This window comes from Poecilia latipinna, unplaced genomic scaffold (assembly GCF_001443285.1).
Source record: "Poecilia latipinna isolate Pla-1442-1.1 unplaced genomic scaffold, P_latipinna-1.0 Scaffold562, whole genome shotgun sequence".
Taxonomy (NCBI): Eukaryota; Metazoa; Chordata; class Actinopteri; order Cyprinodontiformes; family Poeciliidae; genus Poecilia; species Poecilia latipinna.
The window spans coordinates 99,223-121,144 of NW_015113178.1; the positions used below are offsets into that span (position 1 = coordinate 99,223).

Consider the following 21,922-nt stretch of genomic DNA (forward strand, 5'->3'; position numbering starts at 1 on the left):
AAAAAGGTTTGATCAAACACCCCAAAAACAAAAAAAAAAAGGGAAAAAAAAAAAAAAAAAAAAAAAAAAAAAAAACCCGTGTTGAGTTTTAGTAGCCAGTGTGGGTTGTTGGGGCAAAAGTAAGTTATTTCTCGAGAGCTCATTCAGCCAACTTGGTGTTTCGTTCTTTAGACGAAATCTGATTTGTACCTAAGTGGAGGTATTGTTCTGGGAGGAGGATCGTAGCAACGATGCCACTGGTGTCAACAATACGACATTATTGGACATCTTGGGAAGGATCCATTATTGGCTCAGCTAAATTTCATGTTAAAGCTGCAGTATGTAACTTGTTTATGTCTTGTCAGGAATTGTCCTGACAAGACATAAGTTACATAAGGAAGAAAATCTGTGAAAAAAAACTGATTTCCTCTGTCTTCTCCCAGTACTAACTGCAAAAACGTACCACTCAATCAGAAACAACCAGTCGGAGCCAGGAGGAGGATTTTAGCGCTGTCAATCACTCTCATGCTAACGCCCTCCCACTTGCTCTTTGCTAAGCTACAGCAGGTTCACCATAGCATAGCCTGCCACTAATGCTAATGCTAGTTAGCATAGCCACCACAAACGGTTTTCCCATAATGGTAAGTTGTTTTTCCACCATTTGCACATTGAGCAGCGAACAGGAGAATGATTGACAGCCCTAAGACCCTCCTCCGGGCTCTGATTGGTTGTTTTTGACTGGGAGCAGTGCATTTTTGCAAACATCAGTGGTGGCGCTGGGAAGAGGTGGAGGAGCTGGATTTTTTTTTTATCTGTCTCATACTGGTGTGGTGAAAGTTTTAATAAATGTGAAAGAAAAAAAAAACATCTTTTTGTAAAAGTTACAAACTGCATCTTTGATGCTGTAGACTTTTTGTTTCCCTCTCCTTTGGGATACTGTTTACTGTATTATTTAATATTCTCTATAGTTATCTGTTTATTTTCTAACTATCCATCCATCTAAAGGAGAAAGATTTTTACAAAATACGAAATGTCCAAGTACCGATCAGGAAATCACATCGTGACTGAGTTAAATCATACCAATTTCTGTCATTAACAGATAATAAAATTAACGTTTTACATCCATCCGTTCATTTTCTTCACTTGCTTAAACCTGTTCAGCTATCACCAGAAGAAAAGTGCACCCTGGAGAACTAACAGAGTCCATTACAAGGTTAACCAAGAGACACGCAGGAGGGACACCACACACACACCTACACCATAGCCCAATTTAGAATGAACAGCTCATCAAATATGCATGTTTTGGAACCATGAGGGGAAACTGCAGTACCTGGAAAAAAACATGTATGGGTGGAGAAAGTAGGAGAGCAGCAGAAAGAAAAAGATAAATTCACTGTTGCTCTGCAATCAGTTTTAGGTAGACAGGTGTTGTCATACGCCATGTTGTAAAAATCTGACGATCGCCAACTCCGATCATGGAGGCAGGGTGTTGTTTAAAGATAACATTCATACTGATATTAAGGACAGGGATAGGTTGTAAGATAAATCTGTCAACAAACCATTCCCCTGCACATAAAAATCAAATATGCCCACTGGAAGCACCGTCACCACATCTCAACTATATTTAGACATAGATAGAAAAACTTTATACAGATGGCCGGTCATAGATTTTGAAGTTGTTCGGATGGAAGGCATCGCCATCTTTTCTTTGTCGTTTCAGCAAGACTTCTCTAGGGGGCGTCGTTTTCTCAAATCTCCACATTGGTCGGAGTTTTTAGAAATGATCTTTTTTAGTGACGGAGTCTTTGTGTGGATGAAAGGCCAAAAATGATTTACGCTTAAAAAAATTTCCCAAATATTCGGCTCCATTTGGACTAGACCTAAGTTTTCTGTGTAAGACAGCCATCTTGGATTTTAAGTTTTTCCCATTTGCAACAAGAAAATGTAAACTTTTGATTAAAAAAACAGAACAAGACGGAGGTTAGACTGTTGGCTCCATGCAGGCTTATTGCTTGGGGCACCCTGAACACACTCACTGCAGAACTGTAGGCGTTGTTTCTTGGATTTCTAACTTTTACTGTCATCCTAGGTCACAAAACTTGGCTAAGGTTTGATGCTGAATGGTAATCTAAGTACAGATTGCCATTTTTTAGTATCTATGCTTTAGGTCTACTTATTTTATTATGAACACTGGAATTACTCATTTCCTCTTTTTACAGGTTTACAATTAAAAGTACAGTTATGGAAACATTTCCATTTTGTATCAGACTATTGAGTTTTTTTATTTGTTTTGTTTTGTTTTGGGGTTGTTGTTTTTTAGCTTTTAAGCATGTTTTTACACAGTGCATAAAATATTCTCATTTAGACCCTGGAAGTACAATGAAAGAATACAATACAATTTTTAATGTTGAGCACCACTTATTTTTACTCTCAAGCCTTAGTTGTTGAGCTTTTAAATGTCAGATTTTTAAATGTGTGTTAAAAAAAAAAAAGTTATTTTAGAAATGACATTTTTGATGATTCTTCTGAACCTCATCAGGTTTTTCTTGATGTTTGAGCTTTCCAGACCCAACATGTACACAACACCTAATTTAGAAAGCAAGTGGGAACAAAGGTTGTGAAACCTGGTATTTATGCACTGGCATTACGTCGCTTCCTCCACTGTAACGACCTTTACCAACATGCAGGAAATTAGAATAAAGAAGTGACAAAGCGTGGTTTCCAGCCTCCCCGGCTGACTAAGAATGAAAATCATGTAATGTGTAAGTAACTCTTGCCTATAAAAGGTCTCTCTATGTAGCGTAAGGTAGAAGTAAGTTCGGTGAGTAAAAGGAGGATGTATTAATTTGCATGTGTCAGTGTGAGAGTGCGTGTGTGTGTATGTGTGTGTTTCATCAGGCCCGTCAGAGCCACTGGCAGTACAGCTGCAACACTAGTGGGTCAGTGTGCCATCAGCCCATTCATCAGCACTTCTCCCTCTCTTCTCTTCGCCTGAATCTCCCCTCTGACTCACCACATATCCATCCATCCATCCTTCACTACCTACAACTCCCTCCCTCCATCCCTACCTCCCTCGCTCACATGAGAGTTCAAAGTGTTCACAAGCGGAGTGTTTGAAAAGTTCTGAATGAATTCCTTCAAATTGCCGTCACCAAATGAGGTGAGGTAAATGCAAATGTGAACGGCTTCCCCTGATGAACAGGAAATAGCATCACCCAAGTCTTTAAGTCCTTCATTTACCATATCGTTCATTTGCCGTGTAAATATTCGAGAGGCTCTCGAAAGCGTCATGCGCCACAAGGCAGGGTTCTTCTAGGCACAAACATGGCTTTTGATGATGTATGGTGTGTGGTTTCATGGAGCAGCCTGAGCTGAACCACTCCATCACTGCCTTCTGTTGCTAATTTGGTCTCCTCTTGGACAAAAAGATGGATTACTTGCCTCAGCACTTCCACAGGCCCAGATGTTTTTATTTTTGACGTGTTTGAGTCCAGGTGGGCGGACTAGCGCGTAGCTGGCAGCTTGACATCCTTCTGTCCAGCAGATTCACCCAGTGCCTTCACTCAGTGCCACCCAGTGGGGGTAGATAAACCTACCCCCACTTTTTGTCAGTGCAACAGCTGGTTACCATGGAGACTGCACACAGACTGGTGGACGGACATTACTGCTGAGCAAGGAGTTAGATTGACTTCCTAGCTAACAAGATGCTTGGGTGTCATAATGGATGATGTTCTCAAGTGTTTGTAGAAATCCTTCTTGTAAAAAAGAAAGTCTTCTTCAAACAACTGAAATAGAGTTTAATATGATTTTATTGAAATAAAATGACAGTAAGTTATTTGCTGCTTATTGTATGCGACTACACAGAAAGAGTCTGATTCTGGTTATAAAATTCAAGGACTTCAATTAGCTTTGAAAAACAGACGAGGCAAGAAGCTGGTCACCCTTAAGGAACGATCCCATCTGGTGCAGTTACTGATTTACAATAAGAACTGTAAGAGATTTAGTGTTAAAGAATTGCCACATGTACAACCAGACACCATAATCAGTGGTTTCTTGGGGGGTGCTGTCCTGTCATCAGGCAGTGGCTGGAGCGCCTGACAGTCCGTCAAAATGGGACTGTAGTCTGCAGTCATCTGATAGGGTCACATTTCAGTGGAACTGCTCAGAGCTGTAAAGTATGGATCTTAATGTTTTTAATTCATCCTTTGACTATTAATGTACCTGTATCATCCATTCTTAGTTGCATTTTTGAAAGGTAAACAAACTTTTTCGAGCTTACAAGCTGATATGAGTTCTGGGGTGCTCTTGGGGTGCTAGCATACATTCTGGGAACAATCTGGCCTGCCCTAGCTCTTTATGTGGCCCTCTAAACTCCAAATTACATAAATACGTCCCTCCAGTTTTTCACAAATCTGCAAAATTCACACAAAATCAGTAGATCCTCACATTGTTTCTGATTTTATTGAAAATTTTTCTCAGAATTAGTCAAACATTGGGTTTAATTGACTTCTGCCTCAGCCTTTCTTGATGTCAAGTTACAGTTGGTGATCAATACAGCAAGGAATAAAAAACAGTCACATTTAGCAACATACATTAGTGCAAATATCTTAAAAATTCCTTAGAAATATTTCTAAATTAGCACCACTAAATCTGTGATTTTGATTACAAAAAAGAAACAAAAACAATCAAAATCCTGGAGGGAAAGCTATTTATTAATATCTTAACAGCTTTATGGGTTTTATCAATACATTCTGGCTCAACCGGCCCTTTTAGAGCATTCATATTTTTGATATGGCCCAATGATATGGTGTTACTACTGCCGGAGAACGTGAAGAAGACGACAGGAAACGGTCGGAGGATGATGATGTGGCGTGTTTTTTTAATGTCTTATCCTGTGAAGAAATTTATTCACGTACGATTTTAGTTCCGTTTAGTTTTTTTCTAACGGATACATCGCAATTGCAAAATTGTGTTTCTTTTGTTTTTTACATTAGCGCTAATTTCATTACATTACATTTGCAATGAAAACGGAGCTTAACTCTGCGCGGATAAACCGGTTCAGACAACGGATGGAAGATGTGTTTATTTTTGTTGCAAAATGAGTGAAAATGGCATCCAAAAGGACCGGATACCTTAGCTAACCACTCACTCATTTCGCTGTGGTTTTGATTCTGATTTTCGCTCCGTCTCCTGCAGGATGGGCACGGGAATGTGAGGCAGAGGAGAGCAGGCAGAAGAGGGGGGGGGGGAAACGGAGGGGGTGGATATGTTGTTCAGCTCCACTGAATGCACTCACATGTATGAAAGAAGAAGCATTTATTTTAAGACTCTCGCGTGGGTGTACACAGATTTGAAACACACACACACACACACACTCACGCTGCAGAAGTGAGAGCTCACAAGCCCAGAGATAGACCTGACCTACCTTCATATCAATCTTGTTTTGAAAGCTGCTGAAATGTTGCTTTTCCTTCCAGCTCCTGGATCCTTTTTTTTTTTTTTGTTTTGTTTTGTTTTTTTTTCCCATACCTTAGTTCGACAAAAGCATTACACATTTCCCAACACACACAAACACGTAGACGGATACAGGAAGAGAAGAAAAGAGGCTAACCACAAGAGGCAGGCACAGGAGTAGGAAAGCAGGCAAAGGTAGGTTAAGAAAAAAAAAACCATGAGATTCACTTCTGAGCATCACATCACACAATAAAAGTCTACTTTGTTGTGTCAGCAGTGCCACAGTTATTATCTGGTAGAAACTGTTGTCATGGTAATAAGGTCAACGCCGTGCTCATATGTCAAAAAGGATTTATACTGGCTGACACCATTTCCAGTGCTGCATGTGCCAGGAGTGTGTGTGTGTGTGTAAATGACGTTGGGCAAAGACGGTTTGAATGTTTTAGTTGATTTTGATTCAATCTAAATTGCAACCCAAATGGCATTTTTACATTTAATAACAACACATCAAATTTATATAGCGCTTTTTAGGACACTCAGACACTTTTCCAAAGGGAAAAAAAAAAAAATTACACGTTGTTCAGCTCTGGAAATGACGAAATATCACTTCATTTAATACAAAATCCTCTAAATTTTATCCCCTGCAAAAGTTTTATTTCAAAATAAAGGCATTTGTTTCAAAATAAAAGAAAAAAATGGGAAGTTTCTCTTGCTCTGTTGTACTTTTTTGTGATGTTTACACTGTGATTAATGTGTACGGTACTATCAGGAAATCCCCTGAGAGCGGTGACAGAGTAAACGTGAGCGTACAGAAAGCGAAAGTAAAACAATAAAAAATAAATTGCTGTGCCATGTGGAGCAATATTTGGATTGTAAGCGGAAAACCCCAAACACTACGCCTTCTGCTATACACTAAGCGACATGTTAATGTGACCTACTTATATTTAACGTAGCACCACACTCCACCTCCCCTGTTTCCATACTTCTTTGTTATTTGCTCCCATCCTCCTCCGCCCCCCACAACCCTACATCTGACCCCTCTGACACCCGATCACAGAGAAAGCTCAACGCTACTCGTGATTATTATTTTCTTTTACACTTCTCTTTATTTGCTCAGCTTTGACATCTGTCAGCTCAAATGGTAACCCATATGCCATCTATTGTCCGCAAATCGGCACAAGCTAACAATTTCTGAAATAAAGGCTGGCTGTGATTAGAAATTGATAACAATCCAGAAAAGCTGTCTGTGTAAATTATTTGTTCTAAAAATTGACAATTTTGGAAAGTGATGCTTGCAAAAAGAAGAAAGCTAACTCTGCTTCCACCTCTTTTTCTCCTTCCTCCACTGTTGCTATACCCACCCAGTTCTGCTTGTTTCGCCCCTCCAGCCCGACTTGTGATGCTCATCCATAGGCAGAAAAAGCTGAAAACAATGGAGCCTTTGGCAGACGGAGCTCAACCAAGGCTCGGTATTCAACGCCACATAAAGCTTCATTGACTGTGGTAAGACAAAAAGTATAGTAGTGGTGAAACGGGAAAGGGGGGTGGGGTTGGTATCAAGCATAGCTGAAGAGAAGTAACTGATGTGGAGGAAAAAAAAGTATCAGCTACTACAGGACTGAAGGCGTTGGTAACCTGGAGATCACCCAATCAAATGTTGTTAGTGGGTCAGGGCAAAGGTCAGGGAGAACCTGGAGGATACCCAGAGGCAGAAATGTTTCTGTAGATGTGACTAGAAGAAAGCAGACAATGGAGACAGTAACGCCGTTCACAAAACACTTCAAGCAGAGATGTCTTCTGTCTTCTGCCAACTTGACTAGAGATAAATGACTGGATTTAGTAACGGTCAAGGCCTCCGCACACTGAGGCCTACTTCCCTTTGATTAGGTCCAGGCGTACTCAACAAGTCTGCGCAGAGGTACATTTTTACGACTGCGTACACGTACTTGGTTGCCCAGTAGACGGTGTTCAGATAAAGCAGTTTTTTAAGCAACACCAAGCTGATAAGGTTGAGAGTTGGTCCAACCAGTCGCAAGAGCGTGAATTAAAAGGTTCCCGGTTGCTGCCCTGGTGGAGACGAAACAGGGGTAGGCCCCCAACTAGCTCATCAAAACTGCTAGCGTCCATTCGGACAATGTGTGTGACTCACAGAAGTATGTGGGAGCCTTCAGCCTGCTGTGGTGAAGTGATCAGTATTGGCTGGCAGATTTAAGATGGAAACACATCCAAGATGGCCATGGTCAAGTCTGTCATTTAACCCTTCATTGGCATGCATTTGACCGGCTGCAGTGAAACAGAACCAATCCCCAATGTTTTGTTTCTTCAGTCGGTGTAAAACTTTAAAATCCAAGAAGGCCAGTGATGTTTTTTGCTTTTTAGAACGTGTGATGTTCCCAACAAATTTTATGCCCCGCATTCATTATTGCCTCTTTTTTTGTTTTGTTTTTGTCTTTGTTAAAGGTTTTTTTTCTGGCTCTAGTGGCCTTTATTTGATAGTGGTCAGACAGGAGAGTGGGTTGTGACAGAGTTGGAAGACATGCGGCAAAGGTTAACAGGCCAGGACTCGAACCTGTGGCGGCCACGTCAAGGAAATGGGTCATCATCCTGCGCCATCGCCACGCCCTTCACTGCATCTTTTAAGTTCAGTTTCACTCCAACCGGACGTCAGTTATGAAAATCTGGCCAGTTTGACTGCTAATCAAACGAACAGCAGCAGGCAGCTTGGACAACCAATTTTTTTTACATGAGCTGTTTTGTGAAATGAGTCTCTATCTTTTATTAGGAATCAAATAGTCTTACATTGTAAACTCAAGCTGCCTACTTTACTCTAACATTTAATGGAAATGTTATTGTCACTTTTCAGTCTTAATTGCACAATATTTTATTCACCTGAATTCAAAACAAGAGACCTAAAGAACTGTAGGCAAATGAGTTTTTGTTGTTGTGGTGAATGCTTACCTGTGTGAATGTAACGTCATAGTTTCAGTTTCTTTGCCTTTTGATGCATCACATTACTGCTAGCTGACTGGAAACTACCTTTCTGACGTCGGCGCACCAGAGCAATAAAAAAAAAAAAAAAAAAAAAAAAAAAAACAGTGGTAAGTTAGGTGATTTCCCCTGAAAGTCCGGAGTGTGTCTGAATGTCCACGAATTAACAAGGTGCATTACTGATGGCATCAGGAATCCCCCTTCTTCTCTTTCTGTTTCGGTTTAATCATTCCTGGTTGGACTGATTTCTACCTGCTTGACTTCATACGTCAAAGACCATCAAGTGAATAAAGCAATACTCTTATGTTCTTTTTGTTCTGTAAGGTTTGAAACAAGTGTATGAACCTCAGCTGGGATTAACTTCACTTTAGCTGAGGTTTATGGTTTGGGGTCAGTTTGCATTTCACTAATTTGTATATCCATTGATGTTTGTCTATTCCATCAACAAACCATTTACCTGATACCCGTGTACTTACATAGCATGCAAGTTTATTTCCTTGGTGAGTAGGCACATTTAAGGAATTATTTGGACGTAAAATCCTATACATTCTCAAATTTCAGAGTTTTTGTGAATTATATTGTCAAAAGACTGATTGTGCTTTCAATCCTTGTTATCAACTCTAATCAAACTAACATAAATCAGAGTGACCTCCAGTCGGTAAATAATTACTTTTTTCCTACAATAAACCATGCGGATTGTAGAAAATGATCTTAAATAATCTTCTGTAAAAGTCTCTCAACTGTTGGTACAAACTTACACAAGGTCAGTGTTGCCTTTGTGACCTTTAATTAAAGGCTCTTTTCCCACTTGCATTTTTCACAGCTGATCTGAAGCACGTTGGCCTCTGTCGTAAACTATGGAGCAACAACGAAGCCGTTTCATGATTTCATCCAAATTCTCTCACGTTATCTTGAGTGTGTCCCCAGAACTTTTCCTAAATGCACATAAAACGTTAAAATGAGTGCCAAGAAATTGAACAAGGTGTCAAAGAAAACACAAGCTGCTGCTGTTTAATGCTTAGCTTTACCTTAGCCATGATGAATATTCTCCTTTGGAGCTCCACCTCGCAATCAAACTCAGCTCTAATGTGTTAATGGTGGAGAAATAACTCACTGTTACAGGAAAACGGTATCAAACGTCAGGACTGGTGGTGGGGGAGACACGCCCTCCTCCCACCCCACAAGATGCTGCCCTGGGCGGTTGCCCATGTCACCCATTTCAGAAACTTTTTTCTACAATAGACTATTTTCATGACTATTTATCCCCATGGTTGATGACAACACTGATCAGAAATGGACAAAAAAAAAAAAAAAACCGTTAATGTGCAACAGTTTTACTAGTCTGGTTTGAAATGATTTGCTCATGCATATGAAAAGGAAGTAGCACATAATGAAACGAGCCCCTTCTTACACCAGATTATGAGTAGATTATTGAAACTGACTTTTAAGTCATTGCTCGTCAAAGAAGGTACAAAACCTCTTTGTACCTTAATCAGTCTTAGCTTGATTAAGGTAAAATCATTTTGAAACTTTCCCAACAGCTCTCTTAGGTAATCGGGGGCTGCATTCACAAATCTAAACCTCTGACTCAGAAGTCTTTCCTTCTTGTCCTGACCCATTTGTAACTTTTTTTTTAGCCTTACTATGTGATTCACAGAACCTTTACCCCCCTGAAGTTGTGCAACTGTGCTGCTGTGTTGCTGTGTGGCAGGGAGAGGTTCTTAATGATTATTTGAGGACCTCTTATCACTCTCCCCCTGCCACACCTATCACTATTATTCACATGCCATCCTGAAACTCCCTCCACCTCTCCAACTCCATCGTCTATTCCTTTCTGTCTTAAGGGCTGTGGCTCTTTTAAACAATCGACCCCCTCCCTCCTCTGTCACTCCACTGCAAAAGCACAAACGCTTACCAAGTAGATTCTAGTGCAAACATCTTGGTACACTTGGAATAAGGCGAAACTTACAAGTAACTTTTCAGCCAGATGTAGGACATTGTTTTAAGTCACGAAACGAGCTCCTACACTTTGCTGAAAGTTTACTCGTAAGTTAGTTTTGTCTCATTTCATGTGTACTGAGATGTTTGCTCTAGAATCTAGACCAAAAAGATTTTTTTTTTTTTGCAGTGCGCCCTTTCTTTCCTACATCTATATGAACTCTGCCACAGATGACACCCTTAAGCTTTGTGAATGTGTATGCCTCTGAATGATGTGTGACTATATATAAAGGAGTTCTTCTTTGTGCCTTTCACCCCCTCAAATCCTCCCCCTCATCCCCGTCCCACCGTTACACTTACTGGTCCCATGACAATGCTTCCCTTAAGCATACAGACGCACATTACACTGAAGAAAAGTGTCAAGTGTGATGACAGGAGACGAGAAGACGACGAGCCCGCACCCCGTCACTGTCCTCTGCACCGTCGTCATTAGCATCACACAAAGGCTCAAAGTTTCAGGGAAAAAGAAGAAAGGAGCACTTGATCCAAGTGTAAAAAAAAAAAAAAAAAGAAGACGAAGTTAACCCTGATGGCGTCTCTCCAGCTGCTCCATAACCCCCCCTCAGGCCTGGGTTACCTCAGGCGTTGTGAAGAAGCCCATTCACAGCAGAAGATGGCTTGAGGAGACGGGAGGGCCCTGCGTGCCTGGCATTCCTGAGCGCACAGAAGACACATTATTATGACATTTACACGGCCAGCTCGATAGATACAGCGTGATTTTTTGAGTGAGCAAAGACGGTCTCCGCCATGTGACTGCAGTGAGGTGAGGGTAGACCACAAGGAATCAGAAAAGGAGGAGAGATTAGAGGAAGACCATGTTTGAAGCACCCTGCATGCAGCCACGTCTGCAAACACTGTCCCCCTAATGCGGATGATTAGGAGCAGACTTTAGTAACTCTTCTATTTTCATCTTCTATATCATTGCATGACGGTGGCTCCCAAAGTGACTCATAACCCTCAAGTTCTTCCGGAGTTTGTCATGTTGAAACCATGAACTTTTATTGCGTTCTTTATGTAACAGGAAAACATTGGGATGACATCAGTTTCCATGTTGGGCCACAGATTTTCTTTTGGATATAAGTTCAGTTTTGGTCTTGCCTGGCAATTCTGCTCAATTCTTATCTCTCTTCAGAGTTTCGCCTGGGATTTGTCCAATTGAGCTGGATTTCTCAGGATGTGTTTCATCTGGGCCAATCGGTGAACAGAAGGAGGAATTGTGAACAGTGATGTTGAGTTTCTGTGCTGTAATTATAGAGTTGTAGTTTGGCAATGACAGCAAAGGAAGTGAAAGGAGCTATTCAGCCCGTGTTGGCCACACTTTCAGATATTGGCCAATTAAAGTCGAAACAAGGGGAATGTTTAAGATGTTTTATTCTACATAGTATTATTTATAGCATAAGCAATTTCCGGTTAGCTTCATAGCGCAGTTTCCTACACTATCAACCTAACACGCCACATGCGTTACGACCAAATGTTAGTGGTTTGGTAAAATCAGATCCAATCGATTAAAACTTCCACGCCTCCAGGAAGCAATTGTTTCTCAACAACCGAGGGTCCCGACCGTCTGTATGAAGCAAAGCGTAGAACAAAGGACTGATTTTTTTTTCCAAGCTAGTTTTGAGCTGTTTTGAACAGAGCACTTTGTCCGCACGTTTGCTGTGATCCCTTCATGATTTGAGTAAAACCGCAGGGTTTCTTTCAGCCTTTGGCTTCTTCTCGGCTAATATTTAACTTGCCAAACATGTCTTTCACCTGAGCTACAGGTCTCTCCAGCTCCCCCAGAGTCACAATAGGCCTGATATGGCTGAGATTTATAAATTACGTTTACAGGTTAGCCTGTCTTTGAAGGCAGTTTGGTGCAATGGCTTTTATCTAAGGCTAGCAGAGTAAAAGGGGTCATACTCAAACGCTCACCTTTCACACAGTAGTTGAATTTTGTGTGCTGAAGTGACAGAATGCACCAACAGCTGACGCGGACGACGACTTCCCCTCGGAGTCCTGTCATCTGCCACTTAATCACCAGAAACTGGAAGTCAGAAACTGAACCCAACCGAGAAATCCGTCCATTTATAGCCTGATGATGTCACTCAGAGAAATCCTGGGGCTATGGGTTATGTTAGGTTGATTCCAGTGTTATGAGACCAGGTGTGACCAAATTAACCAGTGTTGCAATAAGACCTGTAATCCTTTTTCCATTTTTCAAACAGAGATATGTATGACGGGGGAGCATGGTGTGCTCGAATTCCAAACTACCTACAGAATCTACATTTTGGTTTGTGACTGTGTGTGTCTGCGTATGCCATCATAGAGCAGATTTGGAAAATCTAACAGTTCTACAACAAATCAGCTTCAGAATAACTTCTTTTTCTTTTTTTACTTTGTAATGTCTTGGATGTGCATGTCCACACTGGTCTGTGCACATTAACAAAAGTACCAGAAAAATAAAAACTTACACAGAAAAGAGTTTTCTTATTGCAGAAGTCAGCTATGGTCACATGAACTTTTGCAATAATCTTGTACATACAGCAGTGCTAAAAGTGTTACTTGCCCTGCCTTGCATTTTTGACCTAACCACACTATAACCCAGTTTTTTTTTTTCTCACAAATGTTTTTTTCATAATTGCGCCAAAGAATGGCACCTTTGTCTGTAATCTGCGTCGCATCAAGCGTAGGTCGCCACCTGGAAGCCGAGCGTTGGGACCGGCTGCTGAAACGGCACATTGCTCCTCCACGGTCTCGCAAAATCAATTAGGCTGATTGGTTGCAGTGAAGATCAATTTGTGGCTCTGAAACACTGAGGTCTTCTCCTGCAGTCAACTGAGGGGGTTTTGGAGCCTCGACGGGTCGCATCGAACGACATGTTTGGATGGAAGTGATCAGATGGAATGTGCATGATCATCACATTGACATATTTTGCTGCTGGTATGTTGTTGACAAGCGGGAGACAAACAACACGTCCAGTCATGGAGACACGGGGAGACAGCGTGACACGCTCTCGGCCCCAACGCACAGCCTGAGCCTCCGTCGGACCTCGGACGTGTTCCCATACCCAGAGTCTGGACACGACACCGGACAATAGGTTAGACTCTGTACAGGTCAATTTATTTAGATTTCGGTTCACAACAGGAAATCTAAAGAAGAAAGAAAAGTAATTTAAATCCAATCATACATACATTCAAATTTGTTTGAACAGTGCATTAAGTTCAGTTTTCAAATTAGGTTAAAAAGTTTTCTGTCTAAGACAGGGGTGTCCAAAGTGCGGCATGGGGGCCTTTTGGGGCCCTCTGCAGGATTTTGGGCGGCTCCTCGACCTCATTTCTTCTTCTAGCATACTTTGTTGACAGAGATGTTCACTTTTTCCATCTATTAGGGCAAATTTTCTGTTTTTTTTAACAGATAAATATCTTGGATAACAAATATATTTCTGCTTATAAGGATATCTGAATAAGGAAATAGTTAATTGCAAAAAAATTAGAAACTGTGGCCCGATGGAGTATTGGGGCCAGAATAAAATTACAAGAATAAAGTCATAATATTAAGAGAATAAAGTCCAAATAATATGAGAATTAGTTGTAATAATAAAAAATTGTAATGAGAATTAAATCATAATGTTACAAGAATAAAGTTGTAATAATGAGAATAAGGTAATAAAATTCAAAGAATAAAGTCTTACAACAATAAAGTCAAAATAATAACAATATAAAAAGTCCTAATAATTAGAATAAATTCATAATATTACAAGAATACTTATATTATTATGACTTTCCTTTCTGTATTATTTCTACTTTATTCTTGTAATATTATGATTTTATTCTCATGTTTTTACTATTTTTAGCGTAGCCCTAATATTAATTTACTGAACTTTTTTATATATATATATAAAAATCTTCCTATTTTGTTGATTTAAAAAAATTTATATATATATTTTAGTTTATTATTGAACACACACAATTTAAAAGGGTACAAAAAGTTTATTTAATAAATGTTGTAAAACTAATTTTGTTGTGGCTCCATGTGCTTCCAGCTTAACAATTTTGGTCCTCATGGCAAAACGTTTGGACACCGCTGGCCTAAGGCAACCCAGCAGATTGCGTTGACTCATTGACTTGTAGCATGTAGCATGTTCTGAACGTAGCATTTAGCAACAGTGGACAATCTATCCACTGTACTGCTAGACAAACGGAGGTCAGTCTTGCGGTTCATCTCGTCCTTCTGGTGGCCTTCATCTTGTGTTTGGAGGGAAAATCCTTCTCTTCCAGTTGAACTTTTCATCTGAACACACAATTACAATCCATGTCAGATGTTTTTGTCCGCTGGTCTCATGGTGGATTTTGTTCACTTATAGTCGATGATTTCCATGCCATGCGATCTCGCTCTTTGCTCATGATCAGTCTGACTCGATGTCGGACACGTTGTGAGCCATCGTTGACTCTGACTGTAAGCGTTTCAGGCTGGGGATGTTTCTGGAAGCGCGTCATAAGAGAATTTACTGACATCCTCACGATCTGCTGAGTCAAACTGAAACTAATGATGCGAGCACGTTCAGTGATACCAAAACCAGAAGAGACAAAAACATTTTCTTGCTTATGAGTTAATGAAAAGTGAAAGAAAGAGAAATAAACTTATCACAGTGCAAGGAAAGAGAAAATGTGTCTTTATAGGAATAGCTCAAGATTTTCTAAGCTTGATGTGTTGGTCCTGGAGGCTGAAGCTAATGGTTGCTAAGTTTACCGTTTCCTTCTCAAATATCTCCATGTTCTAAAATGTTATAGTACTCCATTACAAAGTGACTTTATGAGCCTTTAAGTCATTTTCAAATTAGCATTGGGCAGTTAATTACACAGACACTGAAGATTGTTTATAGGAGAAATGGAGGTTTTGAAGGTGGTGCACCACTAATTATATTCCTGTGTGGAACGCTGAATATGTCAAACGATTCCAGTCAGAATAACTACATAAGATGGTGTGAAAAACAGAGAAATAGTGTTGATCTAAGCTACCTTTAAAACTTACTGTTTTCCTTTCTTTAAAATTAGGTAATTATTTTGATTGAAAAAAACTTAACATTTACATTTTTAAGTACATGTTTCACACAGGACAGTCATTGGTGCCGCAACACCTCCAACCTCTTTCTACTGTAAATGATTTTACAGTACTAAGGCACTTTTAAGAGAGGAGGACCCAACAATTAAAGAAGTGCTAGTCCCTCTTGAAATAAGTGTTAGCCTTAGCCTACGTGACCAACTGAAGTGGATATAAATCAAGACAGAAAAAAGTTATTTATTGCTCATAAACTTATAGCCTCTTATAACTTTTGAGCAGAAGCTCCCTCAGTTAACCAGCAATACAACCTCAACCAAAAATTTTAGTTTAGACTACTCCCTTATGAAAAATGCTGAGTTTGCCTCCGCTGACAGTAAATTGCTTATTTTTAGATTTCAATTCTTTTTATGTACGCGGTGTTTATTATACTGCTGGAGTGGAAAGCTTTGATATATGTATTAACATATTATAAACAACAATGATGATCAAGGAAAAGGAAAGTGAATCATGAAAGCCAAAGAAAGCAAGGGTAGCTTATTTGTGTACCACCAATCCCATAAAGGGTTATTCAGTGTTTTACAGAACAATAACTGAAGGAAGGTGAAGAAAATTACATAAGAAACAACAAATCATTTAAAATACAGGAACAAGTCAGATTCCTGTAAGAAAATCAAACAGCTGCTATCTAAAATGTAAGGAAACTAAAATTATGACATACATTTTTCAGCATGTTATTTTTATTACATTTATTATTATTATTATTATTTGAATAATAGTAATAATCAAAAAACACTAATTGATTTCATTGCTGGGGGTCCTGTAGTGGGGTGGGGAAAATTAAAGTAGTCTTAACTGATTGGTCAGGCTCTCTTGACGTCCCTCCTTACTAGAACAGTGATTGGTTCGATTGGCGTTAAGCCTCGCCATGGGCGGGGCCTGGTGCCTGTTGTATGTTGAACCGACGCGTTCGGCGAGCTGTGAATTTAGAGGGTCTCTCTCCACCGGGGTGATAAGATAGCACACTTCAACGACGGAGGGGACGTCGCTGATATTAGGAGAAAAAAACCCAAACAAAACAACACTTTTCATCAACTAACCGGTGGATACATAACTCGCCCTGGAACTGGATTAATATTAAGTCGACTTTTTTAGTTTTTCTTTTTAATTTGCTTTAGAAGACACCCGAACTCATCGAAGACAATGGGATCCCAGACATCCACAGCCGCGGAGGCGAACGCTGCTGCCGCTGATGCTGCAGCTGTCAAAACCAACGGACAGGTAGCCACTCACAGCTTACTACTATTCACTTTTTTTTGCCTTTTTTTCCCCACCGGGAAACATCTGTGCGCGTGGATAGAAGTTGAATTTCTCTCATAAAATCACCTGTTTGTTCTTTTTTCTTTTTATTTATTTATTTATTTTTTTTTTTTGGTCGAAGTTCTGTCGTTTTGGGCAGGACAGGTTGGGGGCGGGGAGCTTTTTACTGTCTGGCACCTTCACCCCAAAAACTACCAAATTATCTTAAAATGTTTGCTTTTATGTTAGCAAAACCGTAGAGTTGACTGTTCGGGTTTTGAGGTTAGTCTGTGTTTATTTGTAAATGAAGACAAATGCGACCCCCTATCTCCATTAACGTGTTGGATACAGTCAGTCAGGCTTAAAGGGGAGGGGGTGGGGGAGCCTGGATGCACGTAGACAGTCTACTACTCCTCCCTGGTAAAACCGAGCCGACTATTTATTTGAATGGGACTTTCCTTGATATATTCAACCTATGAGTCACATTCGGTGTACCCTTTAACGCTGTACTATAGTTATGACTTTATTATGAATGTTAATTAGACAGGTTCACCTGCTCAAATAAATTAAGAAAAAAAATTGACCCCACCAATGGTTCTGCCGACGTTTGGTTGGTTCTTGTATTTTTTTAATTATTCATTTTCTTTTATATATAATGAGGTAATTTTTTTCTGGATAAAAATGAGCGTAAAAGCAGTACATGTGTTTTCATATTTTCTCTGAGGAGACGCAGCCTTGTCTTTGTTGAGCCACTGTCTGTCTGGTACAGTCGACGGTCTGGTTTGTGATGCGCTGCCGCCGCCTATCGTCAGATTAGAGTACTGCAAGGCGTCGCCTCGCAGCCAGGCATGGTGGTTTATTAATGAGAGCAAAAAATATGACAAAGAGCTGTTTTTTATTATTTGTTCTCTTTCAAATTGAAGAGATATCACTTGGAAAAAAAAATTCTGATTCCCCTTTTATCATCTTGTCATTGTTAGGAGAATGGACACGTGAAAACCAACGGTGATGTCTCCACTAAGCCTGACGGGGACGCCGCCGCCACCAACGGTTCGGCCGAGGCGGCCAAGGAGCCCGAAGCTGGGGCAGGAGGCGATGCCATCGAACCGGCGCCCGCCGCAGACGGGGAGGCCGCCAAGCCTCAAGGCGAGGCCGCCGCCAAGGAGACCCCCAAGAAGAAGAAGAAGTTGTTCTCCCTGAAGAAGTCCTTCAACATCAAGCTGAACCTGAAGAAGAGCAAGAAGAGTGAGGCTGTGAAGGAGGAGGCCGCCGCCACCGACGCCACCGCCGCTGCTCCGGCCGCCGCCTCTGAGGAGAAGCCGGCTGAAAACGGAGCCGCTGCCGCCACTGCCGCTGCTCCCACAGAGGAGAAGAAGGAGGAAGCAAAGGAGGAGGCTCCCGCCGCGGCCGAGGCTCCGAAGGCGGAGGAGGGGGCGGCCAAGGAGGAGGCACCCAAGGAGGAGGCCAAGGAGGCAGCCGCTCCGGCCCCCGAGGCCGCCAAACCCACAGAGGAGAGCAACTCGACCCCCGCCCCCTCTGAAAAGAAAGAGTGATTGTACGTTGAGCTCACAATGAACTGGGTGAACTGTTTTTCCAAGAGAAAGAAAGAAAAATTTAAGAGTATATATATATATATATTTATATATATGTGTATATGTACACATATGTATATGGATATATGTATATGTAAATATATACACATGTATGTGAAAGACTCCTTCGACGTGCCACTTTTCGTCATGATAACAAGACGACAGACTAGATTCACTAGATCACCTCCCTGGTTACAGCTCGACATCTGGACGTTGGACTGGGTTGTTTCTGTTTTTTTAGGCAGCGGGTCGGTCGCCGTGCGGAGAACTGGATTTAAACGGGCCGGAACGCGAAGTGGAGCCACGATTGGGTGAATGAAAGATGGACGGACGGAGAAAGATGGAGCCGAGGCATCTTTTCCTCAAAACAACCACAGCTGAAGATGCCTCCCAAGCTGAAGGAATGAAGCTAAATACGATACTAGGACACCACCACCACTTGAAATGACTGTTAAATAGAAGAAAAAAAAAAAAAAGGAAAAAAAAAAAAAGTGAAATCAGAAAATTAAAGAGACTCGTCAACTTTTTACATTACTATATTTTAACCCAAATTTGAAGTATTTTGTGGTGTATTATAGAGAACCATCTTAAAGATTCAGAGAAGCTATGTCTCGTTTGTTAAAAAGAAAAGAAAATAGACAGTTTTGATTTTTACCGTACTATGAAAGAAGAAGAAGAAGAAAAAAAAAAAGGAACACTTAAGCTTGCTATGTTCACTGTTGAGGTTTGATATGATGCAGAGTTGTTTATCTGTCGTGTGTGAGCCTGAATCTGCTTTGTCTCTGTAAATACGTTGGATTGATTTCTGTTCTTTATTTTGCTAATGTTGACAGATGTTACTGGTTTTATTGTAAAGTTGATAATGGTAAATAAATGTTGGGTACCTGCCTGTTCATGTGTCTGTACGGTTATTTTCACCATGCACTACGGTTCATATAGTCCCCACAATCAAACAGGATTCGGTTTCTGTTGATGTATAATGTTCTAATTTCCCATCTAGTCTTTACCAAGATCCTTTTCTACCATGAAGTTGAGACCAATTTGCTTGGCAGAAGTAGTATATAATCATCTTTTGGACTGAAACGATGAATCTGATTAAGTATGATTAATCAGATGAATCGTGATTCATCAGATTAATCGATTATCAAAATAATCGCCAACTACTTTAGTAATCGATCGATCATTAACTAGAGTAAACGGACTCAAAACAATGCCAATTGCTGACCGAACAACATCCTCACAGCAGTAATTGAGCTAAAACTGTCCAAAAACACAAAAACTTTGAATTTAAGGCCAAACAAATACCCTTCTTTGTATGTAAATATGTATGTAAATGCATTCTAAACAGAACTCCTCAAGTGGCATTGTTTTAGCTTCACCTGATTCAAGTTCTGTCCAAAAACTCTCCTATTAATCAATCCTACTGTTAATTGCATAAATTGGCATTATTAAAGCCTGAAGAATTGGAAATTTCTTATCTGATTAATTGTAAAAAAAAAAAATCGATAGACTAATCAATTACTAAAATAATTGTTAATTGCAGGCCTAATTGTCTAGAAGCTCATATCTAAAAACGTGACCACAACTTGGCTAAATTTAACCTCGGTTGCATGCGTTGACCAAAGTTTAACATTTAATATACAGGCTACATTTATCAGAACCACTGGAAAAGATGTGTAAAAAAAAATCTTAAAATAAATATATCTTGAGCATAATAATCTCACACTGATATCTAAAAAAAAACAAAAAACAATGTTTGTTTTGGCGACATTTACTCACTCACTTAAAGGAAGAAAGATCTCACTTTTAGAAATAATTGTTTTTCACAAAAAAACAGTGCCAAGGTTTATCTTCTGTTGGCTGAACTTTTTGTTGCCATATTTTTTTCTTTATTACTTTAATCTTGCTGAAAGATCAAATAACATATATTTGAGTTTTCTGGCTCTCTGGACCAGATTTTCATTTAAAATGTTTTGAAATTTCAACAAATATTCAGAAGAGAAACAAGCCCACATCACCACACATCCTCCACTGTGGATGGGTTTCTGTTACACACATTTATCCTTTGTTTTATACTGAGCTGATCTTTTGTGTTTTTTGCCAAGAACCTGAATATTTTATTTTGTAATACCCCAACATGCCATTCTCTAAAGAGGGCTGCCAACAGATTGGTCACCAGTGATTTTAACAAAAACAAATAATTCTTAACATAATGTTGGGTAAATGATTCCAGAATGTGTTTTTCGTCGGATTTGGTTCGTCCCTACCAAATCCGAGGTAGGGATGAATCGTCCTCTGTCCCACATCTGAAGCACAGACTGGTTTACGTCTGTGTGATTTCTATGGTGTGAAAAATGTTTGACGGAGAATGTAGAAATGGGTTAGCCTTACTTTGTCAGATGCCAAAGTAAGGCATCTGACAAAAGATGCCTTACTTTGGGTCAGAGGAAGCTCTGTATTTTCATTCCTCCTCTCTCTTGGCTGGATGGATAATTGTTTGGCTACCCTGACTGTGTAATTGCACAATTTGACATTTTCAAAATAAATACACTTAATGGAAACATGTCAATTTCAAACAAACTCATCTTTCAATAAGTTTGGGTGCTAAGATGAGGTTGGTTTCTTGGCTGTAGCATAACTAACTTATTCCGCAAAACTGCAATGGAAACACTTTTTTCCCCGTCACACGAATCACATGATCAACCACTAAATGTTGCCACTGGCACAAACCACGAAGAAGATGATGACAGGAAGTAGCTGGAGGATCATGACTGTGTGATCTTAGTTGCGTTTCTTATTTAATGGAAACACAGCAATTGCAAAAATTACGTTTTTCCAACATTAGCAGAATATCGACAAAGTTTTGCTCACATTTGCAGTGTAAATGCAGCTCCTGTCTTTTGGATGCCTTGATGATTTTTTTCACTTTGGATTCGGAAGAGAATTTCTTAAAAAGAAAACCGGTTGAGCCAGAAGCTTCTTTGAGAATTTAAATAAGGGGATAACAAACAGTCACACAAAAATTTACACAAAGTTAGACGAACGTAGCACAATTTAGCTTAAAATATATTTACTACCAAATCTTGACAAGGTGGTCCCTCCTGGTTCAATGCAGGTGCACCTGGATGAGACTTCTTGTGGTTCTGCTTCTTCTTGTGTTTGAAGAACACAAGGATTCAGGGAGAAGAGACATCACCAAGGCTAATCAGCCAATCAGAAATGGAATTTTTTAAATGTGCGGCTATGACATGTTACACACCTAAACTGAAAAAAAGGAAGAATGGAAAGTAACCAACCATTTAGGTAAAACTATCTGCCACTGAAGCCAGTTGAAGGGTTTACATTTTAGATATTTACATATTGGTTATTATTTCAAGTTAACCTAAAGTTACAAAAAAAACAAAAAAAAAACGGTAGTAACCTTTACCTGAAAAACATTTTGAAACACAAAGACTTTTGAGAGTCGTTTTCTCATATCATATCATATCATATCATATCATCTCATCTCATATCATATCATATCATATCATATCATCTCATCTCATATCATATCATATCATATCATCTCATCT

At 39.9% G+C, this 21,922-nt stretch overlaps 1 protein-coding gene and 1 long non-coding RNA gene across 2 annotated transcripts; one reads left to right on the top strand and one right to left on the bottom strand.

Moving 5' to 3' along the window:
* Positions 1 to 4,659: 4,659 nt before the first annotated feature.
* On the bottom strand, positions 4,660 to 21,750 carry LOC106953121 (uncharacterized). Its single transcript, XR_001426127.1, has 3 exons — positions 20,994 to 21,750; positions 17,160 to 17,162; positions 4,660 to 4,672 (listed from the first exon to the last, which is right to left on the bottom strand). It is a non-coding gene; the product is annotated as an uncharacterized LOC106953121 (long non-coding RNA).
* Positions 16,429 to 19,241, top strand: marcksl1b (MARCKS-like 1b). The gene is made up of 2 exons (XM_015041679.1): positions 16,429 to 16,740; positions 17,739 to 19,241. Exons 1-2 carry the CDS (start codon positions 16,663 to 16,665, stop codon positions 18,309 to 18,311), a joined length of 651 nt encoding a protein of 216 aa, XP_014897165.1. The 5' UTR covers positions 16,429 to 16,662; the 3' UTR covers positions 18,312 to 19,241.
* Positions 21,751 to 21,922: the final 172 nt, after the last annotated feature.

Bases quoted from the DNA above. Each gene is read 5' to 3' on its own strand.
- marcksl1b (XM_015041679.1), top strand. From the start codon at position 16,663: ATGGGATCCCAGACATCCACAGCCGCGGAGGCGAACGCTGCTGCCGCT. The intron at 16,741-17,738 runs GTAGCCACTCAC...TGTCATTGTTAG, and splicing joins CTGTCAAAACCAACGGACAG to GAGAATGGACACGTGAAAAC.